Below are 19,511 nucleotides of genomic sequence, written 5' to 3'. Positions count from 1 at the left end.
TATGATATTTTTAATGTATCAAATAAACAAGTAGACAGGATCTAAAGAGTCCTACAATACAAGTATTTCTTAAAGTGCATTTTAAAAATTCTCTGTTAGACTTGGCTTTGGATTTCTGGACCTTTGTGCCTGTATTGTGCTGAAAGACTTTACAGGTGCATCCGGAGTAATAAGCCAGTCACCATCACCTCGGTCATAAGTCATCCCTCAGATGTCATGGAAATTCGAATGGTCAAAGAAAATTTTAAAGCCAGACCTGGCCAGGTAAGTCATTGTCCAGTAACTTTTAAAATACCTTTTATTCTTATGTAACATTTGAAAATTAGCAAATTAGTGCTATCTTTGGAACATTTTAACTTCTTTCTTTTTCATTTAACAATTTTCTATTGCTTTTTAGTACATTATTCTACATTGTCCCAGTGTGTCTGCATTAGAAAACCATCCATTTACCCTCACAATGGTAAGAGACTTGATTTTTAGATTTTTTTAGAATGAAATGCTTGTATTTCTTTGTTGAATATATATTCCACCTCATTCTAAAAGTCATTCAAGGCTATCACAATATCCATAATGTTTAAGTTAGCCATCTTTTTTACAAAGAAATATAATTATCTGTACAGAAACCTTGTAACTGTTATTTATTATTTTGTACCATTTTAAGATTCAAAAAGTAATGTATTTAAAATTTATTAAATCTTTATTATTCAAAATGCAGAACATTTCCTTGATATTTTCTTTTTTTCCTTTTATGAAGTGTGTACCAAAATATAATATGTGCATGATTTTCTTGAAAGAGACTGAATTCAAGGGAAAAGAGGGTACTCTGAATGGATGCATAAGAAAATCCAGGCAGTGTTTAGATAAGAAAAAGTCCAGTATAATTGGCACTCATGCTATATATGGAGGAGAAAAAAAGAAAATAAAGTCAGAAAAAGAAATGGAATAAAATAATGTAGGTAGGACCCAGCTAAATAATGGAAAATCATCAAACAGTTTTGCACATTGTTAACATTATTTTATGCATCATAAAAATGGCACAGCCATTATAAAAAAGTAAACAATTTTTTTTAGTAAAAGTAAAATTTACAAGTAAATAAAATAAAATGGGAACTTTTCCTAATTTTTTTTTCTTTTCAGTTATTTTCTAGAGTTTTTTTTATTTTTATTTAATTCTTGTTCAAGTACAGTTTTCTGTCTTATATTCCCAGCCCTGCCCCCCCAGTGCTCCCCACCTCCCTCCCATTTCCGCCCCCCACCCTCAGTTATTGTCCATGTGTCCTTTATACTTGTTCGTGCCATGTGTCCTTTATACTTGTTCATGTGAGTCCATCCCCTTAGAGCTTGACATATATAATTCTAGACATTTTCCTGTATCGTTTGGCATGTTTGCTGAATCATTTATTTTATAATATTCTCCTTCACTCAACAATACACTATGGCCAACTTTTCAGGTTACTATATTTCTTATATGTCTCATTTTTTAAATAACTGCATAATATTTTACAATTTATTTAATATTACCCATTGATCATAAGGATTAAGATTTTATTCAGTTTCAAACAAAGTTAGCTGAGAACAGCAACCACATGTTTAAATATATGCTTAATATATGCAAATAACATTAAAGAAATTATAGGATAGGAGGTACATAAGTAACTGGTTTTACTTCAGTGCTGAGGTGTAAGATTGAAGTTCACTAGAATTGGAACTGCTATCAAATTTGGTGTGCCCTTGAGAACATGTACTTGTGAAGAGAGCTAGGCCAGAAAAATCTATATTTAAAGGATAAAATAAATAAAAAGGAAGTGTCAAATGGTTAGAGAAAAAAGTAGAAGTTATTTGAATAGATAATTGCAGTTCTTTAAAGGAAAAAAAATTGCTTCATTGCTCCAAATTTAGCATTCTGTCTGTATGTAGTAAATTTATTTATTAATGATGAAGAAAATGGTATAGTAGTTACAAGAGGGGGTAATAAAGGGTAGAAGGGTCAAAAATACAGTGATAGAAGATTGGACTTTGGGTTGTGGGCACATAATGCAATACACAGATGATATATCATGGACATGTACACCTGAAACCTATATAACTGTATTAACCAATATCACCCAGTAAATTTAATTTTAAAAAAAGAAAATATAGGTTGGCATCTAGAGAAATAACAACATTCTATTATATCAAGATTTAAGTTCAGGAGTGAGTTGGTTGGAAGCAAAGAAATTGGATGCTTGGAATTCTATATTCAGGAGTTTTTCATTTTATCTGACCATCTGTGTACCATGTACTGTGTATGGGTCTAGAAAATGGTTTGTAGCCTTCCCAGATAGTGTGAGAATCAGCTCACTAATGCTATCCCCCAAGGAAGTTTCTGTTTTTATATGAGGGAAAAGAGGCAAATCTTCCTGCTGTCTAGAAATACATTTGAGTAGAGAAAACCTTTTTAAGCTAAATTTTACATGATGCTGTTTGATTAATTTACCATTGCTGATCTTAAACAGAGAGCCAAATGTTTGCCAGGAAATTGGGTTTATTTGGGAAAAACAAAGAACTGCAATTTGGGACATGCAGTCTAATGGTGAACCTCTTGCAAGTTCAAAGAACAAAGGAGAAACTGTTTTATAGAGGAAAAGGGAAGTTCAGAAGGGTTGTTGTAAACAGAGTCCATTGGAGGGGACTGAGTGTTTGAAGTTTAGTGGCTTTTCATTAGTTGAGTTATAACAGTCTTCACTGGCTGAGTGGTTGCTGGACAAGGAGAAGATCCTACTTCTTCACACAGGAGTAGGTAAGAAGAAAAATATCTTCCTTTTGGAGATGGAAACTATGTCTCTTCCTGTTGGGGTAATCCACTATGAGTGATGAGTGAGGGCTCCCTCTAACGGCTCTCGCAATTCAAATTTAAATGAGGTTTTTGTTTATTTATTACACTAACTTTTCCTGCCTGTCCCTTTGTTCTGTCCAATTAATTCTGTTTGGTACTTAGATGTAAAATGCATGTTTCTTAAACATTTTCACTGGCTAGTTCCCTTAAGGGTTCCTTTAAAAAATTATTATTTATTCTATTACCGTTGTCCCAATTTTTTTCCGTTTTGTCTTCCTCTCCCCAGCCCACCCCTCTCTCCCACCGTTAATAACCTTTCCATTGTCCTTGTCCATGAGTCATTCATAGATGTTCTTTGACCAATCCCTTCCACTTCCTTTCTCCATTTCCCTCCTCCCTCCTCTCTTTCTATAACTATCAGTTTGTTCCATGTTTCCATGTCACTAGTTCTATTTTTCTCATTAGTTCTTTTGTTCACCAGGTTCCAGTTATAATGGAGGTCATATGGTATTTGTCTTTCACCTACTGGCTTATTTCACTCTATAGTAGTCTCTAGTTCCATCCATGCTGTCATGAAAAAGGTAGGAATTCTTTCTTTCTGCTGCATAGTATTTTATTGTGTAAATGGACCATAGTTTTTTAAATCTACTTATCTACTGATAGACCCTTGGGCTGTTTCCAGCATTTGAACACTTGGCTATTGTAAATAGCACTGCCGTGAACATTGGAGTGCATAGGTTCTTTTGGATTGGTGTTTCAGAATTCTTAGGATATAATCCCAACAGTGGAATCACTGGATTAAAAGGCAGTTCTATTTTTAGTTTTTTGAGGAAACCATACTGTTTTCCACAGTGGCTGCACCAGTCTGCATTCCCACCAACAGTGCTCTCAAGTTCCCTTTTTTTCCACAGCCTCACCAGTACTTGCTTATTGATTTATTAATGATAGCCATTTGGGCAGGCTAGAGGTGATCTCTCATTGCGGTTTTAATTTGGGTATCTCATGGCTAGTGATGTAGAACATTTTTTTCATGTGTCTGTGGGCCATCTGTATATCCTCCTTAGGGAAGTGTCTATCAGGTCCTTTGTCCTTTTTTTAATGGGGTGTTTTCTTTCTGATGTTGAGTCTTACGAGTTCTTTATATATTTTGGAGATTAAACCCTTGTCCAGTGTATCATTGGCAAATATGTTCTCCCCTATGGGTAGTTCCTTTTTCATTTTGATGATGGTTTCTTTAGCAATGCAGAAACTTTTTAATTTGCTGTAGTCCTATTTGTTTATTTTTTCCTTTATTTATCTTGTCCTAATATTGACAAAAGTATTGCAACATGGGATGTCTGAAATTTTTGTGCCTATGTTTTCCTCTGGGACTTTTATGGTATCATGAGTTATATTTAAGTTCTTTATTCATTTTGAGTTTATTCTGGTATATGGTGTAAGTTGGTGGTCTAGTTTCATTTTTTTTTTTTTGCGCGTAAAAGTCCACTTCTCCCAACACCATTTATTGAAGAGACTGTCTTTATTCCATTGTATGCTCATGCCCCCTTTGTCAGATATTAATTGACCATAGAGACATAAGTGTATTTCTGGGCCCTCTATTCTGTTCCATTGATCTGTGTGTCTGTTCTTATGCCGGTACCAGACTGCTTTGATTACAGTTGTCTTGTAGTATTGTTTGGTGTCAGGTATTGTGATTCTTCCAACTTTGTTAATCTTTCTCAGGATTGCTGTGGCTATTCAGGGTCTTTTTTTGGTTCCATATAAAATTTTGGAGTATTTGTTCTAGATCCATGAAATATATCATTGGTATTTTAACAGGGATTGTATCAAATCTGTAGATTGCTTTGAGCAGTACAGACGTTTTAATTATGTTAATTCTTCCAATCCATGGATACAATATATGGTTCCATTTATTTGTATATTCCTAAATTTCTTTCTTCAGTGTCCTAAAATCTTTCAAGTATAGGTCTTTTACATCCTTGGTTAAATTTATTCCTAAGTACTTTTTTTCTTGTTGCTACAGTAAATGAGATTTTTTTCTTAGTTTCTCTTTCTGATAATTCATTGTTGACATACAAGAGTGCCATCAATTTCTGAATATTGGCTTTGTATCCTGCTACTTTACCCACTTCACTTATTAGGCCCAGTAGTCTTTGGTGGAGACTATAGGGTTTTCTTTTCTTTCCCCCTTTGTGGATGTAATATGAAGCATTTATGACTTACTTTATATATCAGATAAGAACAGAGCTCAGTATTATAATTCTACCGCAGCATTATAAAAATCATCCCTGCACCACAGTGCAGGGTTGAAATGCACCTGCACGAGGGTATGTGCTACTTAAAGTGGAGTCAGATTGCTGCTGCCTTACCAAGTGTCTTCCCAGGCCCTACTACATAACTGTTGGTCCTAGTAGTTTTATTGAAGTAAATCATTTTTAAAAAATAAAGCATTTGAAAAGAGAAATCAAAATGCCTCAGTAACCATATATTCAACTCAGAATATCTATTTAAATGTTATTTACCCTTCACTAATAACTCTTTATTTCACTCAAACTGAGCAATAAATCTCTCCCACTAAAGTATTTTTTTTTTGTTCAAATAATTCAAAGGAAAACACCCAGATGATTAGTAAATAAAAATGTAGGATTTAGAACACCACTTTAATTTGTTTTTAAATGTCTTTAAGATTTAAAAGTATTTAAACTTTATAATTCCTAGTAGGAAAACATTACCTGAAAGACTACTGTAATGGCAAAATGCTGCAAAATGTTACAGCTGCATTTGGGGCCGAGGGGGAGGGATTCTCTTCAATGGCCCAGGCTTTCTTCATGAGAAGGTCAGAGGTACACTGGTTTGTATTATTGTGACATCCATTGGGTGACCCAGGTTCCTTTTCCTTCAGCAAGGGCTTTATCTGTCAGAAGGATATTATGCTTGACTTCCAAATTTGGCTGATAATTTACTTATTAGATTCATAACTTTTGGGTTGCTCTGATATTGTGACATATTTGCCAGGTTCTGAGCCACATCCTGGAAGGCCTCCATAACTTCTGGATTTTTCAGGGCTACAAGAACCTCTGGATCATTGAGGTGTCATTGAGCCCAGGCATTCTTCCAGGAAAGCCACCTGAAAAAGATCCATACTGAGATCCAGATTGCTGTCTGGTTTCTTCTTCCCTCTGAAATGTCTTATGTTCTTCCTGAGCCTTCTTAACCCTTTGCATTCCTTGTTCTCTCGCTCTTCACATTTCTGCTCATATGTTCTCTGATGTTCTGCAATTTTCTGTGCCCTTGGTTGAACTTCTTTCAGCATGGCATTAGGATTTCATCATAATCTAATTTACATGCAAGGGCAAGATCATGGGCTGCTTCTTTCCAGTGGTCCAGAAGTCCATGTGCTCTCCCTCCTCATTTATGAAACTGAATTGAATCAGGATTTATTTCAATAGTTCTGTCTCAGTCCCAGATGGCAGTATTTGGCTTCTGTAATTAGATGAAGACATTGGCTTTCTTGGCATACAGAATGATCAAGGGAGGATTCGGCTTGATGGCATCTGTGAACAAGTCGGTGGCTTTCTGTAGTTCACCATCATTTAGGGCATCAGTGGCTGCTACTTTTTTATCATTTGCCTGATCCATCATCTCCTCAGTTATCTCTACATTTTCATCTCCCATTTTTTTCAGGGGCACCAGTGTCTGCTTCAATCACACCCTTTGTCAGTTTCTACATCTTTCTTCACTTGATGATTCATCTGTCTTCATGTCTTCCTCCACCTTCCTACTATCTGTTTCTTCTTCCTTATTTTCTTCTGATTTGGTTTTGTGAGTAGTAGGTGGTATTTTACCTCCTGTGCTCTCTGTGCATTCCTTCAGGAAATGCATTTCCTCAGATCCTGCTTATACATGTTCACGAAGGTCCGAAACTTGCTCACTTTGCAGGGAACTATGACCAGTAAGTGGCAGGACGTGGCAGGCATGGCTAAATTTGCTTACTTAGTGAGACTGTGTGGAAGGGGATATAAGGTCTTTCTGTGTATGCTATCATGTCATCTGTGAATAAAGGCAGTTTTGTTTTCTCCTTTCCAATTTGGATGGCTTTTATTTATTTTTCTTGTCTAATTGCTGTGGCTAGGACTTCCAGTACTGTGTTGAATAAGACTGGTTCCCTTAAAGGTTCCTTTTAAATAAAAACAAAGTAATTTTCCATATGCTATTCCCACTAAAAATTGTGTACACACCCCATTTTTGTCAAAGATACTAATCCCTACTAATTAAGTGCCTGAGAGGTTCCTTCATAAACTTTGAAAATATTATATTGTTTAATTCTTACTGTATGCATATTCCTGTGAGACATGTATTATTATCTCTATATTGCATAGAAAAGAACGTGTCTGTAAGGTATTAAATAAAGTTGCACTGTTAGTGGCACAAGTGACATACAGACACAGATCTGCCTGGTGAAAGGGGTGCAGTTAGCTGTCCTGTACTGTCTCTCTCTTGCCTCACTACTTATTGATGTTTAGAGCATTCGTATTTCTAAAACTCCTACTGTTTTGGACATTCTTGTTGTTGGAATCAAGCAACAAAAAAGAATTACCATTTTGGAGAGAACTTTACTGAAACTATAAAAAGATGGTTTCAAGAGGAATATGCACTTGAAAGTCTTGGATCGTTTACACAACTAAGCTCTTCAAATACTGCGGACAGTTAAAAGTCAGATACATTTTCCTGTTAGAAAAAGTCTAATACTTATTTTCATGTACTGTGACAGGGTAAGGAGCTATCAAGTCTATAAAATATGCAATAATCACACATTTAGTAGTTTGAACTTTAGCTGATTTTTTAAAATGGAGATTAAGCTTTTAAAACAGAATATGAAAAAATAAGCACAAAAGATAAAGAACAGAAGCACTGCGGTAATTTTCACAATTTCAGTCCAGGTAAAGCTAAGTTTTGAGTACTGATTTAATTAGGTACCCAAAGGTTGCAGTTTTAATTACTTAAGGTGCTTCAGCATTTTTATACTTGACATTGATTTTCCAGCACAAGGACAACATATAAATTTGGTTGGTTTTACTAGAAAGCTGTGATTGCTTTCTGCTATTGCACCTGCATTCTCCTAGGGCAGAACCCGCAGACATATGTTTGACAAGACCCAGGGAGGTAGAAGGGAGATAGGAGATAGTATTAAACCACAGATTTTGGAGCCCTGTACAATCTGGATTGGAGGTCTGGGTCTTCCATTTACTAGTACTATATCCTTGGACGAGATAAGTAGTATACCTTTGCTTCTTTACAAAATGTGGGTAATAATAATAACGTCTTTATGGAGTTACTGTGAATATGAGTTAACAAGATATAGTCGAGTGCTAATCATGGTGCATGGCATATAGTCAGTTCTCAGCAGGTTAGAAGTTGTTACCCACCACCTCATCCCCATTGCACATTTCAAAATTTCTTGACGTCTCTCCATTATTGTTATCACTTCCTGTGTTACCATAGCTATTGTGCTATCTATTTTTATTTGTTATGGTTGTTGTTTCAGATAATGAATGTGGACTCAAGACAGGATTAAACTGAATTTTTTGGCCTCATTCTTCTGCATGCAGTAACTGACTAAGCTCTGGCCACAGACTTGTTTAGAAACAGCCATTTAGGGACCGATGATTTATTTGCTTTTTATGGTTTACTAGCCATTAGGATGAACGATAGACCTTTATTGGCTGAAAACCTGGGTAGAATTTTACATGTTCTTCTTCAGCTTTTAGTGGATCTTTAAAAGTGTTTTGCAGCTATGCTCTGTGTTAACAAAATTTGGATTTTTCTACCAAAACAAATCTTCTATTAAAGTGTGCCCCAACTAATTTAGATGTATAAATCTGATATGATTTTAAAAAGCCAAACTTAAGAAAGCATGAAACCTACTGCTTATTACAAACTATAGCTTCTCTTAGTATTTAACTGAGGTAGACCTGAAATTATGCTCATTAATATTTTTCATGGGTTCTCAATTAAAGAAATGCAGAACCTACTTTTTAAATAGTAGTAATTGATTGAAGTTTACACAAATATTTCTATATCCTTTCCTTATTATTTTAATTCAGAAGTACACATGTGTTTTCCTGACATCTGTGTTCTGAGTTGTGTGATTCATTATTTTTAAGCTTGGATAACCCAATTTCACATATTTTTCCATGAGTCAGAGGCGAGTCTAGCTGTGAGTTTATTATTGTCCGTACTTTTACATAGCATGCCTTCACTTGCCATCATTTTTCTGCTTTGTGTTTTAAATCTCTCAACCAGTCACTTTGGGAATAGGCTTTCCAGTTTGCAATGAAAACCAGACTAGAATGGCCGTGAATCTCTTCAAGACTGGAAACATTTTTGTTATTATTGATTTAATTTCATGGGTTTAAATATAAGCAGGAAATCTGCATCAGTCATTTGGATCTTAGGCCATGCTCTCATCTATCTAATTTTTGAAAATTGCTTTTCTCTAGAGTTTCACAAATCTTTTACTTAGCGTACAAACTCAGCTGGGAAAGATGATAGATTAGCAAGGCAATAAACGTCTTAACTATAGACCAGGCACAGTGGTGGAAATTGACACAGAAGGTCACTAATGGGCATGAAATATAACAGGACGTCTGAATTCTCTGAAAGTTAAACATCATCTAATTGCTCTAGCTTGGCCTTCTTCCAGGGAAAAAGAAAATATTTCTTCAGTGCATAAGGGGGACCTGCATCATAAATAGGAACTGAAATCAGTCAGTGTTTTCAGAGTGAACCTGCTGTTTAATATTAAACTTGACTTATTCAGTTGGTATTTTTGGATGCCTCTTTTTCACTAGGTATCAAAGAGAACATGATGGATAAAAGCCCTTACTTGACTCACATCTCCTTCCAGCCTCTCCCCTATTTTTCAGTTCTTCAGTTTGTTTCCTCTTGTTCTCTCTTAAATCTACCAACTTTTGCCCACAGTGAAAACATTTCCAAGGTCAACATGACCATGTTGTACTAAGTCCAATGTTCCTTTCTCAGTCCTCAGTGGGTTTCATATCTCAGGAGTGTTTAGCCCAGCTGACGATCACTTGTTTTATTAACATGTGTTGTTCATTTTGCTTCCAGGACTTCCACTCACCTGGCTTTTCTCCTAATTTTCTGGCTCTTTTAAAATATTTTGCTGTTCCTTGTCATCCCTATAGCCTCTAAATATCAGAACACCCCAGTGTCCACTTCTTGAGACTGGATGTTCTGATATTTTTCTCTAAACTCATTTGTCTGGTGATCCTATTCAGTCTTATTGATGCATCTGTGTGCTATTATCTCCAAAGTTTGTATTTCCAGCTCAGCCCCCAACTCTGAAATTCAAGGTTGTATATTCTATTATCTGTCAGAAACTTCCACTTGCATGTCTAAAATAGATTGTAAGTTAACATGAGTAAAATTGAGCTCTTAATCTTCAGCCTTCTAAACCTATCCCATCCATAGTCTTCCCTCTCTTAAGGTAGTGCCAACTCCATTATCCAAGTTACTCAGGCTGAAAACCTGGACATCAAACTTGACTTGTATCCTTAAAAAAATACAGTCGACAATCTGTTCACAAAAATTCTTGGCTCTCCCTTCAAAATATGTCCAAAATTTTCACAGCGCCTACCCTGGTCTGATCCACTACCATCTGGATAGTCTCCTAATTGGTCTCCCTCTGTCTGCCTTTACTCACCTAGCAGTTAATCTCAAGAAGCCATCAGGATGATTATTTTAAGATGCAAATCAGATCACATCATTTCTCTGCTTAAAAAAACTGGTAGTTTCCACCTTATTTATGCTTGATATACTTTGACTTGCATCTGTGTGAATGTATGTGGGTAAGGAAGAGGAGATGTCAGAGGTCGTGTGGCTTGAGTACACTAAGAAAAAAGTGAGATGATAGGGAATAATGTCAGGAAAGATCTGAGGCGTCAGATTATGGGGCTTTGGCTTTTACTTTGAGTGAGGTGCAGCCATGGGAGGGGTCTGGGTAGAGGAATGATGTGTCCAACTTGCTTTTTTCATGAGATCACTCTGACTGCTATGTTTATACTAGATGAAGAGAATAGAAGCAGGGAGAACAGTTAGGAAGCTCATCCAGTTGAGGTATGATGATGGCTTGCCCCCAAGTGGAGCTGGTAAGAAGTGTCAGATTCTTGACATATTTTAAAGTTAGTGTTAACCAGGATTCCTTGATAGTCTAGGTATGGAATCTGAAAAAAATAGAAGGGTCCAGCTTATTGTCAGAGTTTTTGGTCTGAGCAACTGGAGTCACATTAGCTGAGATTGGGAAGGTTTGTTATGGCAGAGCAGGTTCTGATGAGGGTATTTAGAGCTTGGTTTTGGGTGGGTAAGTGTGAGATGGCACTTAGTGTGCTTAAAATATATTTACTGGGCTAATGAATGGCATCTCAGCTCTAGTTCCCACTGTACTGGTGATTTCTACATCTAGAGCCTTTTTGTCTCACCTCTGCTTATCTTTGGGTTTGTGGAGGAGTAATAATAGCCAGGTTTATGCTTGGAGTGAGATGAATCTGGGGGTCAAATTATTCCCTATACGGATATGAGCATTTCTTCTTTTTAAATCATGGGTCCAAACCCAGCTTCTTTCTTTTATCCCCGAGACCTAAGATTTCTCATTGTTTTGAGGGAAAGATGGGCTAGCTTCTCAAGATGATCTTCTTTTTAAAGGTAGATTAGTAAGTAGGGAAGTGAAGGGACAGGAAGATTTATAGTTGATCCATGTTAGTTTGGGTGTATTATTAGAGTGAGTCAAAGAGAAACTTGGAATACTAAGTTGGAAAGAATTTGGAACAGATGTGGTTGGCCATAGACTATAGGAAAGAAAGTATGTGGGTGTTCTTCCATAAGGGGGCACAAAAGGTTGATTAATGGGATACTACTGTGATCAGACACTTTCTTTGATAAGATTATTTAAAAGGACTTGAAAGTTGATTGAATGCTGGCAGAAAGAGAAATACCTGATCTTACTCTGAGATTTGAGCCTCTGTTCTGATAAGGATATATAAGTTCCATAGGTTTCATGTGGAGATGTAGGAGAATGAGAAGGAGAATATAACTTAGGAAGTAAGATAACAGTGATTTTAGCTATATTACATTTAGAGGGAATTTCTGATGGAAATGTCTAGTTGGAATAGAAAATGTAAAACTAGATCTTTGGAAAAAGAAGCTAAAAATAAAGTCCTGACAACAATGATTAAAGAACATAATGTTATTTGATCATTTTCTGTGGTTTAATAAGTTTAAAAACAAACACTTTGTGGCTTTTAAATTTCTTTTCCATGTTGAGTAAATCCTTGTACACTGACATCATTTTCACATTTAGTTCCCAAATGTAAGATAATTACATAATATCTGTTTATATTTTTATGGAACTGTTCCAAATTCATTAGTCTTTTAAGCACATTAAGATCTCAACACCATACTGAACAACTAATTTGAAGGAAACGTTATATTTTGTCCATGAGAACAAAGTACACATTCCCTCAGATCTGTTTTTACAAATTCTGTCACTTTATTTTCTTATCCTTAAACTAGATGTTGTATATTCTGCTTCTTATATTAGGGTCAGCATGAACCAAACTCCATTGTCTTCATCTAGGAAACTTACACAAGACTAGAAAAAGACTCAGCAATGTTTCCATGTTTACTTTTAAATTTAACATTTAAAATTATAAACATTACAAAAGCTAATGGTAAATCTCTTAAAATAGATGTGTATAAAGTGAGTTTTCACTTTCTGTCTTTATTTTTCTGTTTCTTAGAATTTGTTGGGGTATGAAGTATATAATATCTGGAGAGAAAAAGACACTGAAATTATTAGTCTATGTGTCTGCCTTTTAGTTAAAATCTTCAGCCTCTTAAATATTTTAACTCAAAAGATATTTAAGCAAGATTTATAGTTAGATGTAATGTACTAGCAGTTCTAGACTGTGTTATATTGTTTTATATAAATACTTATGAGCTTTTAGAGAAATGTGTATTGTCCTATTGACTAGTTGATGTTGCTTTTTTTTTCTTCTACTAATAAGGAGCTATATAAAAAGTTTTAGTCCACCGCTTTCTATTTTATATTTGGGGGATATACTGTGAGAATAAATATTGTAATTCAGTAATACTTGGTAATACATAATTACTGTTCAGAAGTCATTCTAGTGTTTATTTATTTTTTCAGTGTCCTACTGAAACCAAAGCAACATTTGGGGTCCACCTTAAAATAGTAGGAGATTGGACAGGTATGTAGAACATAGAGTTTTAAGATTCATGCTTTGAAAATAATGGGCCATATAGTAATGTGTTTAAATAGTGGAATTTCCAGCAGGTATACAAATGTATATACGTTCTCAAACCATTGTTTCCTTTCTTTACTTGTACAGTTTTGACATTTATGTTTTCTTCTTGTAAGATGGAATTCTCATTCCAATTTTAGAATTGGAACGTGTTGTATATTAGTGCCTTTTTCCCCCAAATCTTTACAGTAGCTGTATTTGTAATAGCCAAAAACTGGATACAATCCAAATATCTACTAACAGCTGAGTGGATAAAAAGCAATTGTAGTATATTCATACAATGAAATAACACAAATGAACAAATATACTGGCAATAGTGGGGACACTGAACTATTTTGTTTTTAAATGACATGATTTTAAAATTAGTGGTTAGTTTTACTCATAAAAAATTAACACTTGGGATTGATATCACACAAATCTTTCCAGTTCTTGCATGACCTTTCCTGCAGTGTTATCTACTCCACTACATCTCTGGAATAGTGGTCACTTTTTATAGCAGGTCTATTGGCAATGATATTTTACTCATTTATTCAATAAGTGTATTTTTATTATCTGAGAGGTTATATTAAGAATATTGAGTAAATAAAAGAAACATTATTCACCCTTATATTTCCTCAACTGTTTAGGTTGGTTACTCAAAGGAAAGGATGCAGGCCTAAGCATTAATGCAGATGTAAATAAAGATACCTTGTAATTGAGTGCTAAACTAGGAGTTGGTTTGTTAAAACTACAGGGAATAAGAAAATGTAGTCTAGAGGTATGAGACAAACTTCACAGAGAAGATAGAAATTGAGCTCAATCTTGAAAACCAGAGAAATTAGGGAAGAAGTGGGTATTTAAGTGAAATTCACAGCACTGTAAAATATCACGGAAGATAATGATTAAACCATATTTAAGGAGGGTAAGTGAATCAGCCTTTCAGAAGCAAAGATTTTGTTCTAGGGAGCATTATAGAAAAGCCATTTAGGGTCAGCTTGGTGAACATCTTGAATGCCTAGACAAGATATTAAACTAACTTAGAGATGCTAGGGAACCTTTAAAGAATTTGGAGCATTGTGATGAAAATAACATTGATAACTTGCTGGTTGGCCCAATTAGAAACAAGGGAAGACCTGGTGTTGGAAGTCACAGGGGAGTCATTGGAAGAGAGGGGATGGAAACTGGAAGTAGAAGGAATGGATGTGTAAGCACAGGCTGAGCAGTTAGCATCAAGGAACCTGAATAAAGGACACTTGGGCAAAACCAAAGGGGGTAGGATCGAAGGTGGAGGTGGGGATGGGTGGGGCGGTGTGGGGTCGAGGGGGTAAAATGGAGACAACTGTACTTGAACAATAAAAAAAAGTTAGCATTGAAAAGTAAGAAATAGTTTTTTGTAAAAATAAGAAAGGACAAAATATTGTATATTAAAAACATTTTAAAAAGAAGAACAGTTGAAAGAGCTTTCTTGTGTCATTCATTTAAAAATAGTAGTATAAAATTCGTTGTCTATAGAAAAGGTAGCCAGCTTAGAATTGGAGATTTGAAGAAAATGGAGAAAATATGCAACATAGCATTACATGGGCAAACAATGAAATTAATCAGATGATCTTTAAGCTGTAATGACCTGTTTGGACTCATGGAGAAACAGGGTTAAATAGATATTGTTCATTTAATAGCATTCAAAAGAGCTCATGGTAGTCCATTGTTAGACAAACACTGGTGTAGTATGGGAACAGTGCTGCTCATGACAACTATTTGATGCGATCACAAGTGTTTTGCCCCCTTTGACAAATAAAGAGTGAGTGAAGTTCTTCTCTGGTTCATATTTCAATACAGTAAGGCTTAACTCCAGTAATGAATGATAATTGATAGACTTCTACATCTGAAGGAAAACAAGCACAATAAAGATAAAATTTAATTCATCAGTATAAGCAGAAACTTCGTGATAGTTTACTACTGTTGTTACTGAGTTTCTTCGTACTTATTTTTTATTGTCAGTAGCTCATTAAAATAAATTCCCATCATTTATTTTAATCTCTATTAGGATTATTGAATAATTTCAATTTTATGTACTATGCCATGGGGGAGGAAACAAGGTAATAATCTTCAGACTCAGTTCCAGTCAGATGCTTTTCAATTAACAGAGACCTTGGTTGTTAACTTTAAATATTTGTTGATTTGGAAAAAATGTCAAGCATTCATGCAGAGAACTCCTAATATGTGTGCCACTATCTGGTAGTTTAGTTCGGAAGAAAAGAGAGAGGACCCAAATAAATACAATCAGAAATGAAGGAGGAGAAGTAACAATAGATACCGCAGAATTACAAAGGATTGTAAGAAATCACTGTAAACAAATATTCCAAGAAATTAGACAACCTGGGTGAAAATGGATAAATTTCTAGAAACATACAATCTTCCAAAACTGAGTCAGGAAGAATCAGAAAACCTGAATAGACCAAAAACAACTAGTGAAATTGAAACAGTAATAAAAAAAACACCTGGCACACAAAAGCCCTGGGCCAAATGACATCATAAGAGAATTTTACCAATCATTCAAGAAGAACTGACACCCATCCTTCTCAAACTATTCCGAACAATTCAAGAAGAGGGAAGACTTCAAAACTCTTTTCATGAAGACAGTATCATCCTAATTTGAAAACCAGGTAAAGACACAACAAAGAAAAAATTACAGACCACAGATGCTAAAATCCTCAACAAAGAATTAGCAAACTGAATCCAGCACTACTTTAAAAAGATCATAAATTCAGTAAGATTTATTCCAGGGATGTGAGGACAGTGCAATATCTATAAATCAATAAACGTGATATACCACATAAACAAAATGAAGGACGAAAGTCACATGATCTTATCAATAGATGCAGAAAAAAGCATTTAATGAAATCCAACACCCATTTCTGATAAAAACACTCAGCAAAGTGGGAACAGAGGGAGCATACCTCAACGTAATAAAGGCCATATATGAAAAACCTACTGCCAACATTATACTCAATGGGCAAAGACTAAAAATCAGGAAGATCAGGAACAAGATAGTGTCCACTTTCACCGGTCTTGTTCAACATAGTACTGAAAGTCCTGCCACAGTGATCAGACAAGAAGAAATAAAAGATATCTAAAGTGGGAAAGAAGAAGTAAAACTGTCATTCTCAGATGACATGACATTGTACATAGAAAACCCTATAGGTGCCACCAAAAAACTGCTCAACCTAGTAAGTGAATTCAGCAAAGTAGCAAGATGCAATGTCAATACTCAGAAAGTGATGGCATTTATGTATGCCCATAATGAACTATCGGAAAGAGAAACGAAGAAAACAAACCCATTTACACTGCAACAACAACAATAAAACACACCTAGGAATAAATTTAATCAAGGATCTAAAAGACCTGTACTAGGACAACTATAGGACAATGAAGAAAGAAATTGAGGAAGACACAAAAAATTGTTTAGCTGTCTTAGAACATTGGAATTATCCCTGTGGAAGGAAAAATGGGAACGCTACTCCTGAGATCAAGGATCACTGGTTTTTATTCTGAAAGAATTGATCAAAACTCAGTATTAAGAGCAGTGGTTATAGAAAATACCAAAGAAGTACTTAAATTTTAATGTCATAGTTTTACTTTTTTAAACTGACTTTGAGATAGTTAATAGTGACTTTTTCTTCCCTGAAGTATGTTCTGCCTGGGCAGAACAAGTTTAAGGCCAGTGCATGCATAGTTTTTCTTAGACTAATCAACTACATCCTGCTATAAAGTGTCCATGAAGCACGTGAAGCAGCTATATATCATGGCATCAAAGTTTTATATTTGTTGTCTAGCTTTTATTTTACACAGGCCTCTAGCAGCATCTCTTAAGTGTGTGAAAGATTTACTATAGATTAGAAGACTCTTCAAACCTCTTAAACCAAGGGCCCCCAACCCCTAGGCCATGGACCCAGTGGAGCAGCTGCAAACACAGATTATCCTTAGCAGAGAGGTGTGACTGCACAGAGACCATAATAAGTCAATCGTTTGCAGACTCATNACTAATCAACTACATCCTGCTATAAAGTGTCCATGAAGCACGTGAAGCAGCTATATATCATGGCATCAAAGTTTTATATTTGTTGTCTAGCTTTTATTTTACACAGGCCTCTAGCAGCATCTCTTAAGTGTGTGAAAGATTTACTATAGATTAGAAGACTCTTCAAACCTCTTAAACCAAGGGCCCCCAACCCCTAGGCCATGGACCCAGTCGAGCAGCTGCAAACACAGATTATCCTTAGCAGAGAGGTGTGACTGCACAGAGACCATAATAAGTCAATCGTTTGCAGACTCGTATCAAAACCCTATCAGTGAGTGGCAAGTGACAATTAAGCTGCATCTGGTGGTAGGCTTTATAGTGGCAAGTGAGTTGTTACACTTTTGTTAATTGTATCAACAACTAAATTACACTGTATTGCAGCAGTACAGCTGCATCTGGTGACAGGCTTTAAGTCAGAATCTGACACTCAGTGGGTCGGCGCATGACCTGCCCATTACTTTATTTACCACTTCTGTCTGTGCCTCTTTCCTGCAATACGCACTTGTCTCAGTCACAGTTTTGGTAAACCCACATGCTAATCGTAGGCAAAATCATTGAAAAACAAATACTACTGGAAAGCTTCTTTGAAAAGGGGGTAAGACCCAATGATGAGAAAACAGAAAACTCTAAGACTGCCAACAAAAAGAAAGCTGCATTTAAAAGAAAATTCCAAGGGTCCTACTTAAATTACAGGTTCACTGCAATAGGTGATTCATATTCTCCCAGCTCACTTTGTATAATAAGTGGGGACCGGCCAGCCAGCAAAGCCATGAAACCTGCAAAACTGCTTTTCCACACAGAGACCAAGCACCCTGTATTAAAAGACAAGCCTTTGGAGTTTTTCAAAAGAAAAAAAATGTGAGCATGAAGATAAGCTTGAAGTTCGTTCCTTATGCTCAGATAAGCAACACACTTTGGTTGCCCCTGTCTCCCATCACCCCCAGATGGGACCATCTGGTTGCGGGAAAACAAGCTCAGGGCTGCCACTGCTTCTGCATTAGGGTCAGTTGTAGAATTATTTCCTTATCTATTACAATGTAATAATAACAGAAATAAAGTACACAGTGAATGTAATATGCTCGAGTCATCCCAAAACCACCCCTCTGGGCCCACCCTTCCTGTCTGTCTGTGGAAAAATTGTTTTCCATGAAACCAGTCCCTGGTGACAAAGTGTTTGGGGGGCCGATGTCTTAAACAGTTCAGGTTTTTCATTAAAATGTTGGTGGCAGAAGGGGTGGAGTGGATTTCTCTTTGAATTGAATTAATATTTTGTTGTTCTAGAAAAAGTTGAGCTTTCCAATTTCAAATACGTGTGCACAGATGGCTCATTGGTTTGATCTAACTGTTCAAAATATCTTGTTACTTTCTTTATTAGATACCATTATTTTTGAATAATGTCTTAAATAATGTTATATCATTGATTATTTTAGTGGTGTAAATATCAGCTTACTCTAGAGAGGTTTGAGTTGTACTATAAAAGTATAATATACTGAATAACCATATGTAATTAATTTGATTTTTTGTCATTTTTCTGTTTAATAATTAGTGTATTATCAATACATGGACAAAAATGCAAAAAGGGCTTATAACAGCTTTTTCTTGAATCTTGGGCATCAATTTTCATAATGTCTTTTGGAAAATCTTGCTATAATCAGAAGTTCTGGCTAACTTTGATGATTCAAAGCAGGAGTACATGGATTTGCCTTGATCACATAATACACGGATTTGCCTTGATCACATAATACACGGATTTGCCTTGATCACATAGTACATGGATTTGCCTTGATCACATAATACATGGATTTGCCTTGATCACATAATACATTTATATTTACAGGAAAAAAGAATTTTAGAGAATTAGTTAAAAAGTAGGACAAAAAAGAGGTGATAACTTTTTATAGCTCTATTTAATTCAATATTATTCTATTAGGCATGTTTCATTACTTTAGTTGTTTATGAAAAGATTAAAAGAATATGTGATGTGTTTAAAGTGTTTTTTTCCCTATTTTAGGGAATTCTTTATAAGTCAATTAATGACCACACTATATCATAATAATGTCATCGCTTTATAATGACAGTGTATTTTGGAAAAGTTATGGCATCTGCTTTTATATTGTTTATGTCTGTGGCTAGATTTATTGCTGCAAAAAAGCAAGAACTTAAAGGTGCTCCCATTAAATACTGGGCTTGTTTTTTTGTGTGTGTTTTTTTTCAAGTACATGCCAAAAGTGAGATCCAAATTAAATTTGAGCATACTATACTGACTTCTTTGAAGAACACAAAGTTATGTTTCAATATA

At 35.4% G+C, this 19,511-nt stretch overlaps 1 protein-coding gene and 1 pseudogene across 6 annotated transcripts in view; one reads left to right on the top strand and one right to left on the bottom strand.

Moving 5' to 3' along the window:
- NOX4 (NADPH oxidase 4) overlaps positions 1–19,511 on the top strand; it is a 176,169-nt gene that overhangs the window by 90,565 nt on the left and 66,093 nt on the right. For all 6 annotated transcript variants that reach the window (XM_037042932.1, XM_037042930.1, XM_037042927.1 and 3 more), the window contains exons 10-12: positions 100–264; positions 398–460; positions 13,041–13,101. In XM_037042932.1, the coding sequence (XP_036898827.1) occupies positions 100–264; positions 398–460; positions 13,041–13,101 (289 nt within the window). The remainder of the gene's footprint in view (positions 1–99; positions 265–397; positions 461–13,040; positions 13,102–19,511) is intronic.
- LOC118984769 (hsc70-interacting protein-like) lies at positions 5,594–6,792 on the bottom strand (annotated as a pseudogene).

Source organism: Sturnira hondurensis, unplaced genomic scaffold (assembly GCF_014824575.4).
Source record: "Sturnira hondurensis isolate 20B ecotype Veracruz unplaced genomic scaffold, ASM1482457v3 Scaffold0003801, whole genome shotgun sequence".
NCBI classification, from domain to species: Eukaryota; Metazoa; Chordata; class Mammalia; order Chiroptera; family Phyllostomidae; genus Sturnira; species Sturnira hondurensis.
The sequence above is the reverse complement of the archived record's forward strand: the minus strand, read 5'-3'. Positions and strand labels throughout refer to the sequence as shown.